Consider the following 13,305-nt stretch of genomic DNA (forward strand, 5'->3'; position numbering starts at 1 on the left):
GTTGCAAAACGTTAGTTATAAGAAAAAATGATTTAGCTCTTGTACAATTAAACCTATATCAATTATTTCAAATTAAAAGCATTAATGCATATTTTACTAAACTTTGGAGGACCATAGGTTAATAAAGTAGCGAACCAAAAAATAAATACGCTGACCGTATAGTTCCCGAACGTAATATTACAGAATTTTTTTTTTGTAAACCATATAATTCCCGAATTTGATCATTTTCATACAGTACTTTTACCGACCGTAAAAATCTGGAAATTCACAAACCGTATAATACTAGACCATATTTCACTGGAAAAAATAAACACGCAAAACGTATAATAGCAGCCGACCGTAGGATTACGGGAAAAATTATTAATGTTCTTGATTATTATTTATAATTGATATACAACCATGGCAAAAACAGTGAAAGCGACAACCACCGTTCGAAGAAATCCCAAACGCTATTTCCAGATCCGAATGCTTTAACAGGATCTGAGTACTTAGTAGGTATATATTATATAGTTGTGTAGATTCGAAGTATAGTAGGCAATTATTATTAGGAAATTAGTTGTACGCGGTTTTATTTTTGGAAATCTAGTTTTAAGTAAGTGTAATGAATAATCAATTGTGATGAGTATCTTGATTTTCTAAATGTAGTTTAAAAATACTATTTAAAACTTAATTATTAATTTCAATAAATGTAATACGACTACCTATATAATATTATGAGAGTATAAAGTTAGAGTATTAGTTAATTGTCATTGGTTATGACTTATGATTAAATGCTCGAATAAATCAATTGTTTATATAACGTTACATACTTATAAAATAGAAAAAATGTTTAAACTTCAAAACCAACTAAGTATTTTAATAACGATATTAAATATGAATTGGATCGTCTCTTGTACCCCATCCCACAGTCTTGGCATTAGCAAAAACAATTGATTTTTAAAAAAAAATGATCTGGGTATCGTACATTTATTTTAAAATTAAAATAAACTGAATCGCATTGATCTTAAATTCAATAAATTACCATATAGGTAAGTTCACAAACAGAATTCAATTTTTTAAATAATATACAATATATATACATTAATGAAGATCACCCTTAAGCCATAACAGTATACAATAATACAAAAAATTATATTTAAAGATATATCCCAATAAATTCCATTTATGATTGTTTACTTACATAATAATATTATTGTACACATTTCCTATAGGCTATAATATGTATTATTTCTGTTATTGATTTAGTTTGTTTATTTAGGCTAAAGCACGATTACCCCTAAAGCCAGTCTAAGATTTTTAAATAATATTTAATACAACTACATTTCGATTGTATAGATAATTTAGGGCACCAACATTCGGGCCATAATATTATTGTTTTGTTTTATTTTACAATGATTAGCTGGCAAATCGAAATACTGCGTATTTAACTAGGTATAATATCTTAGTTAAAAGTACTAAAACGAGTTTTGGAGTATGAAGATTGTGTACATAATTTACATAAGTAAACATTAATAATCAAGTATTAAATACCTATAGGTACTGACCACGAGTTAATTGTGCGTCGTTTTCAGCAACTTTATTATCCAAATATCACGCTCATTGCGATTACCTATTTAATATTAGGTAGGTACAGTCAATAATAAATAATTATATTTGCATAATAGTATCGCGGAAGTCACCACTGTGGTCAATCTACCCCATGTCTATAAATGCAAATAAGACTAAAAAAAGGTAAAGCTCTACTGTACAGTTGTAAGTGTCTAGAGGATTCACTGTTATGCTAATGTGTTATATAATATAAATTACGATAAATTTTGTAAAAAATTCAACTTTATTAGGATTATAAATTCTTAATATTTTTAAATTGCTATTTTAACAATGAATAAAAAACTTGTATACAATTTACAAACATTTTGACCAAAAAAAAAAATGTTGGAAATAGTATCATGCATGGAAAATTATAAAATAAACATTTGGTGAAAATTTCAAGTAACTACAGATATTATTCGTTGTTGAATTACAGCAAAGCGTTTGAACGTCAAATACTCATAAAGTTATTTGACATTTTGGTAAACTTGTTTTTTGTTAAAAGTAGAAAAACAAAGTAATTCTTGTATTAATTTTTCAAATGTTAAATATAAATAAAAATTGTTTTATGTATTTCTAATTTGTATACGTTCGTGATTTATGATTTTGATGAATTTTGTCAAAATTATAACTTTGTACACTCATAAAACATATCGAGGATTAACTTTTTTTTGATTTCCATCAACAACAACTTATGACTTATGAGGAACCTTGAATTAAGTTTATTAGATGCCTATAGAAAGCTCACAACGAGGCTAATCATTCCCTTGTGTCACATAAATATACTATGCATATTTACGGACATAAATATTATTAACATTTTATGCCACACAGAAAATATAATAATATAAACATTCTGTGAAAATTATATGTATGCATGGGTTTGTTATTTTGTTTAGAGTTACACCAAAAACCAAAACTGTTTTTGCGTAAAAATCCTAAAATTTTTTTAGTTTATCTAATGAGAATTTTAGATTCTATTTTACTTTTTACTTTTATGTGATTACTACAAACTGTGTATTTTGGAAATATCGAAAAGCTAAATGTATTTTGGATGTACCTAGCAATAATAGCAGTACCTATTTATATAACACGACAGTTAAAGTAATTTACTATAACAAAAAGTGACTATGTTGAATTATTGACTAATAATACTACCTAAAATAACATTAATATTGACTATATTAAAATAACGACAATCTATCTAACGGTATACGAGTATAATATAGAAAACATTTTGTTTTAATACTTGAACTCTAGTACAAGGCACAACATACATTTAATATCTCAAAACAAATGTGTTAATTCGATTATCCAAGATCAGTAAATGTTCAAATGTTCAATACAATATTATGAGGTGAAAACTAAAATATAATAATAATTTATAACAAACTTATAGGATAAACTGTACTATTATTGAATTCCCACAAGAAATTCTGGTTAAAATAAATAAATTAACAAGATTGTTCTAAGAACCATTCTTAAAAAAAGGTGGGTAAGTGAATGTCACCCTGCTGTACAGTAGGTTACAAGTGGGTCACTGTATAATGGATGGTATTAAATTTAAATTAAATTATATAATATCATTGTATAAGAAAAACGATTCTGAGCGGGGACGTTATGTCAGTCTAGGTATAAGACATAATATTATATAGTCTATGCCCTATGGTATTAAAAAAAAAAATTGATCTATAATAGGTACCTATAATAAATTCCAAATTAATCTTATCACAATATCCATTAGGTAGGTAATTATAAGTTATAAGTAGGTACCTATAACGCGTTATAGGTACATCAACAATAAATCGTGGTACTATCATAGATATATAATAGTACCTATACCTTAGAAGTTTCAAGTACCCACTACCCACAAATAATATTATAAAATCACAACAAAATAACTAAAATAGTTATTCTAGGTTTTTAATATGTAATTTCATCCAAATTTGAACTTAAAATGACAATAAAAATAAACTGTGTAAATGTATTTTTTAGATTTTTTGGTAACAGAATTAATTACTTACGTAGAATTTTGTTTTAAATTTTCAATTCTTAAATACAAAAGTTGAACAATTTATAAATTTTTAACTACAAAATAATTATTCAAATTTAAATTTGATAAATTTTGTCAAAATTCGATCTTTAAATGCTTATAAAAAAAAATTGTGACCATGTATTTTTAATATTTTTCAACTGCTATCGTAACAATATATTAGGAGTCTTGCATTAAATTTTCACGCTTTTTTATAAAACAAATAACATTTTATCGCTGTTTATAGAAAAAAAAACAAAAAAATTGAAAACTGACAATGTCCATAAAAAGCTCAAAAAGAGTCAAATTATTTTCAAAAATTTATCGTGTATAGAAAATGCTAATATGAACATTCAATGAAATTTTCAAGTATCTACAGTCATTCTTATTTTAATTACACAAAATAAGAAAATCGTAACATGAGAAATCGAGTGATATTCATATTTGAACTTTAGATGCTTATAAAAAAAAATTGTGACTGCGGATTTTTAATTTTTTTCATCTGCCTTTAAAACAATATAATAGGAACCTTCTATTAAAATTTTATTGATATTTATAGAAAAAAAAAATAGAAAAAACGGAAACTACAAATGTCCGTAAACAGCTCAAAATAAGTCAAAATATTTGGAAAATGTTATGGTGTATAGAAAATGCTAATATAAATACTTAGTCAAAATTGTATGTACCTACGGTCATTTGTTTTAGAGTTGCACTAAAAACCAAAATCGATTTTCTCGAAAACAGATTTTGTGTAAAAATTCCTGTTTTTCCTTAACTTTTCTTTTGTTTTTTACGTCGCTTTTAAAAACTACTGGGATATTTTTACTTTTGACCCCCCAAAGTATCAACTAGATTCACTCTCCTATCAGAAAAGATACTGTTGAAGAAAATCGAAGCACTTTTACTGTCCTAAAAGGTGATGACAGACACAAAAAAAAAAAAATTAAAAAAAAAAAACACACATCATTGTAAAACCAATCCATTCATCGTTCCACTCAGAATCTAAAAAATGTATATACTGCTATCTAAGTATAACTGCAAATAAAAATATTTTTTAGGTGTGTATTAAATTAAATAAATATTTAAATAATATAAAAAAAAATAGTAATATACATATTCTTAGTGTTTCATTGCATTTTTCAGTGCGTTAATTAATTTACATTATAACAATGTACTTTTATGCATATAGATCACAGGTACAGGACACGGAATAGGGAAATGTTTGGCGATGCAGTTCGCCGACTTGTGCGCCAAAGTGGTGTGCGTCGATATCAACGCGCAGTCAAACGAGGAGACCGCAAAGGAAATCAACTCTAAGTGGAAAGGAAAAGCTATCGCTTACACGTGAGTCAGTAGCGTATCTAGGATAGTTTCAAGGGGGGTATAACCCCCATACCCCCGTATATACGCCACTTACGTGAGTGTGTACAATTTACTATATTCTCATAGTGATTGCAATATTTTATAAACTATATTATGGTCACCGTACGGGCCGGGTACGAACAATAATAGGCCGTGATGCCCGGTCACCAAAATACTTCGTGCGCGCCGGTTATTACGACCGCCTAGATATGTGTTTTATGTTTAAGTGTGTATTCTTATATAGACAATAAATAAATCATACACAATTTGAATTGATAAGGCTACAATACTGCACGGCGGTTTTATCATGCTGCTGTATACAAAACAAAATTAACATATTATATTATAATAGCTTACAAGTTAAAATAAAATAATTAATATACTTATTATCAACAACGTTGGCGTTTGTGTGTATCGGTCAGCCGTTACCGTATTCTGTTTTTATTTTGCTTGATGATATTATAATAATATGACGATACGCCGGCGACTGTGACTCCTTTCTACAGATATATCTATAGCTGCTGTAGCTTTACAGGCGTGGTAAGAGATGGGTGTTTTAGATTAAACTTCGGGGGGTATTATAGATAAATATAACAATAATATTATCATGCAAAATACTGGTGGGCATAATCTCAACTAATGACGAAATCTTGAGGGTGGTATATATATAGTATATATAGCAGGGATGGGCAACTCAATGCTACTGGAGGGCCAATTTTGAATGTAAATCTAGTGGGCCAGAGAACATAGAAAGCAAAAAAAACGTAATGTTAACTATACCCTAAGGTTAGGTTAGTTAGACTAAGTTCAATACTAGATAAAGATTTATATCTATATTTTACGATAAACACTATATCGATTTTAATCATTTTATAAATATAATAAAATAAAATACAGAAAAATCTTAACATTTTATATTTTTATAAACTAAATTGACATGTAAAAAATGGTTCGCGGGCCGCCTGATGCCCATCTCTGCAATAGAGTATAGAGTATTTATATAGTATTTACTATTTAGTACCTATACTATTGTCTATGGTATAGACCAGCAGTTCTTCACCTACGGTCCGCGGCCACCTGTGGGTCCGCCGCAGCCTGAACACATAACATAAGTAACAAGAGTGCATTATTATTTATTACAATATTTTTGGATTATTATTTTATTATTTTCATATAGGTATAATATTATATCTTATTATATAAGAGATAGCCCTATTTTATCTTTTTCTTTAGATCATATACTATGGATGGAGCCACAGCATATTAAATCAATACAAAAAAACGTTGCCGATATCAGCGACGAGTCACCGAATTATAGGTGGTCAATATGCACATGCGCAACGAGACTTCTCCTTCGTATTTATCCACAGATATCTATTGTACCTATGGATAATTATGCTAGGAGTTGCATTGCGCTTGCGCACATTGATCACCAAATTTTGTGATTCGTCGCTATATCAGCAACAAAATCATACGCTGTGGCTCCATCCATAGTATATGATCTAAGTCTTTATCACACCGATGACGAGATATAATGAAATTCTATACAATTAAGTTTTTACAGTGTTAGATAGTAGGTGAAGATTCTACACCATATAATTTTATTATTAATATTTATTTATCAGTTTTTCTTGTTCATACAAAAAGTACATGCGTTCAGCACTGTAGTTGGCATTCGTATATTCTCTGTCACGAAGTGCAGTTGAACGATCATACTCATTTATACTTTTATATTACATTTTTATAAAAAATTAAGTGTAATAAAAATAATTATAAATATGTATGTTTTGTTATGTATACTTATGTGATTGTAATATAAAATAATAATTATAATAATTTTGGCTATAATAACATTAGATGTTTTGTGAAAAAAAGGTATTCGAAAAAAACTGGTAGGGTATCGATTTCTAAAAATCTTTCATCAAGATCTACAAAAGGTTATAAGAACCGCTGGTATAGACCATCTTAGCCTTATGTTGAAGCCACTGCCTTAATGTGTTTAGCCTGCAGTGTGGGGGGTTATGTATAAAATCAACATAGACCCGCAGGGGCTCCGCCCTCGTACCCTCACACCAATTGTTATCATTTTTACAATAATAATATAATACACAATTATTTAGTTATTGATACTCAACAGTAAAAAAAATACATGATAAATCAAATACAATATACAAGTATACAACTCATAATTTATCAATGCACAGTGGAGCAACCAGGGGGGGATGCTTTATAGGGTGGATACAGGATATACTATAGTATGAAAAACGTTTGAATAACACTTAGATAATTATATAGTCTGTAAATGTATAATACTTATTACTTATTATAGTTATTAGACAACATTCAGGTGGTTCACTGACTATCGAGTTGGCAAAGAAATCCCATTATTAAATATATTTTTTTTAAATTTATAATTTTTTTATTAGGTAAGTACCCACTGGTTATGGATTTAAAAATGAATATATTTAAAAAACGAGGGGGCTTGAATAAAACTTGCGCCTATATTATGGTCCGGACGCGTCGACTAGCGTCTACTTGGTACTTATCTAGTATCCGGCGGTCCGGACAATATTACGATCAGCATCTATAGAGTCTAGACTTCATTACGCCATGCTGTTCTACTATTTCATGTTTGATGCTGCACCGAAAACGTACCTGGTATTGGTTAAAGTACTGCTTCACAGTGCACACGTCTTAGTGTCTTAAGCGTACTAATTAACATATCGGTTAATTTAATATATTTAAACAAAACGGAACACGTGTACCTATAGATTCAATAATATAATTATTATGACAATGAGATTCAAAAACCGATGGTTAATATACCTATAACGTAAAACTGAGTTCACACTACGCCATGTCGTGTAAAATAATCAAAGTTATCACAGTTACCAAAACCACGATACCGCACACTTGAATATATTCAACTTTTGACCGTGTTGTTACATTTATGTGCGGAAAAGTGATAACTAAAAATAACAATAATTATATCATGTTATCATCAGGTACAATATTCATATCATTGGTATTGCATTTTTGTATAAACATAAAAACACAAAACAACACGTCACGGTGTACCTATCGGCTATCACGAAGCGTTGTAAGTTGATTATAGATGCGTTATAAGTATAACTAAAAAGGAAAACTGATATTCCCCATCTGATAAAATTAATAGACTTACCTATACCACAACAATTTTTTTGTATTATTTGAGAGGGCGCCTCTGTTAATTTTAAAACGGTTTCTGAAGAGACATTTGAGTGTTTTTGGTGTCCCTTTAGCTTCATCCATTCAAGTGTTGATTAATGTGTCTTCAAACAAATATTTGTTATTTATTAAAAACTTACTGGTATAAACGTGTATGGTAAATGTTATTTCGAAACTGGATTTTCAGATGCGACGTGTCGACGTTGGAAAAAGTCAGAGAGCTTGGTGAGAAGGTCAAGAGCGAAGTTGGCACTGTTACCATTCTGGTTAACAACGCAGGGATAATGCCATGTAAACCTCTCGAGGCTCACGACGAAGCCACCATAAAAAAAATATTCGATATCAACGTGTTTGCTAATTTCTGGGTAAGTACCCGCTGGCCGCTACCCACTCGTCAGATAATCTGAACATAAGACATGCAAAAATCTAAAACTAAATAATAAAAAATATGAATGTTGTACCTATATTCCTATACTGGATGGACATTACCTTTTCGCCATCCAAAATAAATAATAATGCTTCTAAATTACGTTTATTTACATAATGATGTATAACTATAATATTATATAATACATAACCTAGTACCTACATGCCATTATAACAATAACAATATCACATTTTACAATAATTATAACCATCAATATTTTATTTTTAAATTCAACCAAATACCATTTTCAAAACTAATAAAAATTACATCGCAGCACACAATACCGAAAACACCCGTATCACAAAAATAAAACATTTAGTATATTTTTTTATTAATATTATTATCAAATTATATTAATTTAACTTACTGGCTTTGCATAATGTAATAATTAATGATATTATAATCAATAAGGTCAATAACTAAAAATTTGCTGCTAATATAAATTATAATTTATAAAATATAGGTAATAACAGACAACAGCTACCTATTTAATAACTGCCTTAAGAGGACGCCACACCCGCGTGTGTTGTCTCCGTCTTACAAACGCGTAACATACCAAATTTACGCTCAGAAATGCATGGTTTGATGCCGTTATGTTAAAAATTAGTGTGAATTGACCTATTATGAAACTTGATGGTAAGAACGTTATCTTTGTTTTGTTGGACGTTTTTTTACGATATTTCAGTTTTTTAAGTGAGTTATGAGCATTTTTAATTTATATTTATTATACACGCATAACTCACCTAAAAACTAAATTATCGTAAAAAAACTTCCAACATGGATAATGTTCTTACCATCAAGTTTCATAATAGTTCGAATCGCTCTAATTTTGAAGCTAATGACATAAAACGTGAAATTTCTCAGTGTAAATTTGGTATGTTACGCGTTTGTAAGACGGTGACATGCGGGTGTGGCTTTGTCGTAAGATTCGAGCCAAAGCTCCTTACTCAAATAATAAAATTGTCAAAAATCTGTAATTTTTAGGTAACACGACCTGTTAATATAGGTTCGATGATAACATTTTTTTAGTTAGCGCATTCTAAGTATAACCTGTTTTCCGTTAAATAAGTCTAATCGACAACAATGACACCGGTACCGGTATTATTAGTTTATATCCAGTGCCGAAACTTATGGTATATAATATCGATGGGCGTGCAGCAAATATCATGGATTGGGACCCATGTACCAACAATCCCTTGAAAATAACTCTGTATAGTACACACATAATATGTGAGCAGTAAAATCGACTGAATCCCCAACCCCCACAACCGTTTATTTTATTTGTTGGCCCTTTTAAAATGCATGAAACATAAGCCATCTCATTATAACAAAATTAATAAGGTGGGCAAGTAGATACCGATCTGCTGTACATTAATGTACCTAATTAGGTTTGGTCACTGTAATGTATGTGTAAATAGAAATTCAATGATATAACATCATTGTGTAAAATGATTTTGAGCAATGACTCAGGTCTGTAAGACTTTTATAACTATGTGCATTTATTTATTATTTTATGACATTATTGCTGTTAAAGTACTTATACAGTAATTTATTTTACTATTAGTAGGTAATACAGTAGTTTGAATTAATTTTTTTTGGAGTCATTGCCTTTAAAAATGTCATTGTGTGTATAGTATATAATAATATACTTCAAAAGTTTCAAGTACACTCAAATTATATTTTTAAATTACAACAAGACAACATAAACTGTTATTATTCGTTTAAAAATATCTAATTTTATCCACCATATATTATGAAATCAAAATACCTACCTATAAACAAATCAGTGCTTAAATATTTTTTGTTTTTTTGGGCACATTATACTTATGAGAATAATTACAGAATAATATTAAAATGTTAGGGATTTTAATAAATCTTGTCAACATTTGAACTCTAAATGCTTATAAAAAATCCTGAGACAATTTAAAATGTCTATATAAACAACTCAAAAGCAGCCAAAATATTTAGAACATTTTATCGTGTTTGGAAAATACTAATATAAAATATATTTAGTGAAAATATCAAGAATTTATACGTTATTAGTTTTTAATTACAATTTACTAATGCCTAGGTATTATACCTACGCATAAAACTGATTTGTTGATAATTGAATTTTTTTTCACTGGGTCATTTTAATATATATATAATATTAATTTTTTTATTTCTAAGATAAATTCAATTTTGTTTTGAATGTAGATGCTCGATACATTTTTGCCTGGAATCAAAGCGATAAACAAAGGTCATTTAGTCTTCTTGTCGTCAATGGCTGGTATAATTGGCTTGAAGAACCTAGTGCCTTACTGTGCATCCAAATTCGCAGTGAGAGGTTAGTTGTTGACAATATCAGTGGTGTATTGCTAAATATATTTATGGGTATACGCACTAATAAAATATGTACGTAACCTTAAAAAGTTTATAAATAAATATATAAATAATAAATAAACCAAAAAAATAAGCCATTCCAACTGACCCATGCCTGATAAACACGTAGCGTCAATGGTTACCAGTTACCAACATACAACACCGCAAGAAACACGTTTGCCGCGTTTACTAAATTGAACTTAAAAATTAAAATACATTAAACACAAGTCACAATGCATATTGTTATCTTCAATACTTCTGTAGATAAATAATTCATTAAAACATCATAACAATTTTTTCCTATGAACATTATTTAATAAATAAGTTTAAACTTTTATTTGGTTTTCGGGTTTTTTTAGGAGCGTATATCCGTAAAATGAGATTTTACATTGGGTATACGCCAAAAATCGAAAATCTGCTGACGGGTATACGCGTTTCCGTACCAATACACCTCTACTGGTTGTCAGCTCGCAACAAACAGTTAATAATAAATAATAATAATTAATAAGTGCTCGAATTGGAAAACTAAAAGAAAGTGGACTATTGGACTTGAAAAAAATTAGCGTTCCTTACAATGGTTAAACTTAATCTAGCTCGTGGGGGGGGCTTTGCCCCCCCCCAATCTTTCATCTTCAATTACAATAAATATTACTTTAATTGTCATTTATTAACATAAAAACTAATGTTTGCTTAAAAGTTAAAAGTATATTCTAACATTTCTAACTAATTAGGTAATTAATTATAAATAATAATGTAATAATGATAAATAGATAAAAATCATTGACCACGGACCAAGATATTGTACTTATACCTTAGTCTGTGCTTTTGATCGTGTTATCAATTATTATAAGAAAAATCATTAAATTAAATTTTAATATCTTATTGAATATAATTATTATACATTGTACAACTTTACGAAATAATAATAACAAAATTAAAATATTATTTTAACAAATAAAACTTCCATCCCCCCGTTCTAATGAAAATAATATTAGATTGGTTGCTATCAAAATATAAAACAATTGAAGAGAAGCTCCGTCCCCACTGCGTCCCAGCCCCCACAATTGGAGCACTAGGTGGGTCATCACCTAAACATTGTTTTGGTTTAAGGCCTAGCAGAAGCGATGATGGACGAGTGCAGAGAAGATGGCTACAAAAATATCCATTTCACCTCTATTTTCCCGTATATGGTCGACACCGGTCTGTGCAAAAAACCTGTAATTCGGTAAGTCCGGGTGATGTCACACATCACATTATATACCTACAGCTGTATGAAGTTTGTAGACGTTTATTACTGATAAAACAATTTTAAATAGTTTTCCCAGCTTGTTACCACTCGTAACGGCTGAGTCGACGGCAAAAGAAATAATAACCGCCGTTCGAAGGAACTTAATTGAACATTCCATTCCGAGACCATTGCTTACATTCAATAACATATTTAGGTAAATTCAAATTATTTAATGCAAGGTCCAACGATAGCTGTAGTTACACATTGTAGTTTATTTTTCTTACTTGTTTTAGGTGTTATCCGTACAAAATGGCATTGGCCTTTAAAGATTTTATGGGCAGTGGCGTTGATGCACACGATGATTAATTATTATTTATCAAGTACGCATGAAAAAATACTACCAAAATAAACATATTATTATTATTATCCTATACAGTTTGTAAATTTTATTATAGCCATATAAAGTCATATGAAGTCAAATCATCTTCCAACAATTTTCTTATATTGTTGTAATTAAAACAAATAACCATAATATGGATGAGTACTTCAATACTTGAAATGTTCACTAGATGTGCGTTATTATAGTATCATATATAAAATTATAGCATAATAAAGGTATCTACTGAATTTATAAAATTAATGACAATGTTACTACCTATAGTAAGTATACTTACTTAATATTCATAAAAAGTAAGTATTTAAAAGCTAAATAGCAGCCTTCTCTTACTGATTAATAATTATATTAAAATAAGTAATAACTAAATAATTAATTTAAGTATTTCATAGTCGGTATAGTTGCATAATTCCGCATTTATTTTCCTTAGGAAATTTTCCACTAGAAATTCCTTTAAAATGTCGAATCAACAAAAATATTGTCAAATACTAGGGAAAAATACAGTATGTAGGTACATATGTACCTACCTATATGTAGCGTAATATTCTAGAGAATAAAGTGGTTAGTTCAACGGAGATTCAGCTCATTTCATAAGTAAAATAATTTCTCAATGTATATATTGCATAATATTTATCTAGTAATCTTAGCTAATACGGATTTGCTGTGTGTTCACTTTAACTTTTATCAATGAATGGTCGCGACTCGAG

The 13,305-nt window shown here is 29.1% G+C and overlaps 1 protein-coding gene across 1 annotated transcript in view; it reads left to right on the forward strand.

Moving 5' to 3' along the window:
• The window catches only part of LOC100573512 (short-chain dehydrogenase/reductase family 16C member 6-like), a 22,511-nt gene extending 9,941 nt beyond the window's left edge, over positions 1 to 12,570 (forward strand). The window contains exons 3-8 of the mRNA XM_003244380.3: positions 4,809 to 4,963; positions 8,376 to 8,553; positions 10,812 to 10,941; positions 12,087 to 12,201; positions 12,293 to 12,418; positions 12,498 to 12,570. Coding sequence (XP_003244428.2) covers positions 4,809 to 4,963; positions 8,376 to 8,553; positions 10,812 to 10,941; positions 12,087 to 12,201; positions 12,293 to 12,418; positions 12,498 to 12,570 — 777 coding nt within the window. The remainder of the gene's footprint in view (positions 1 to 4,808; positions 4,964 to 8,375; positions 8,554 to 10,811; positions 10,942 to 12,086; positions 12,202 to 12,292; positions 12,419 to 12,497) is intronic.
• The last annotated feature ends 735 nt before the right edge of the window (positions 12,571 to 13,305 follow it).

This window comes from Acyrthosiphon pisum, chromosome X, assembly GCF_005508785.2.
Source record: "Acyrthosiphon pisum isolate AL4f chromosome X, pea_aphid_22Mar2018_4r6ur, whole genome shotgun sequence".
NCBI classification, from domain to species: Eukaryota; Metazoa; Arthropoda; class Insecta; order Hemiptera; family Aphididae; genus Acyrthosiphon; species Acyrthosiphon pisum.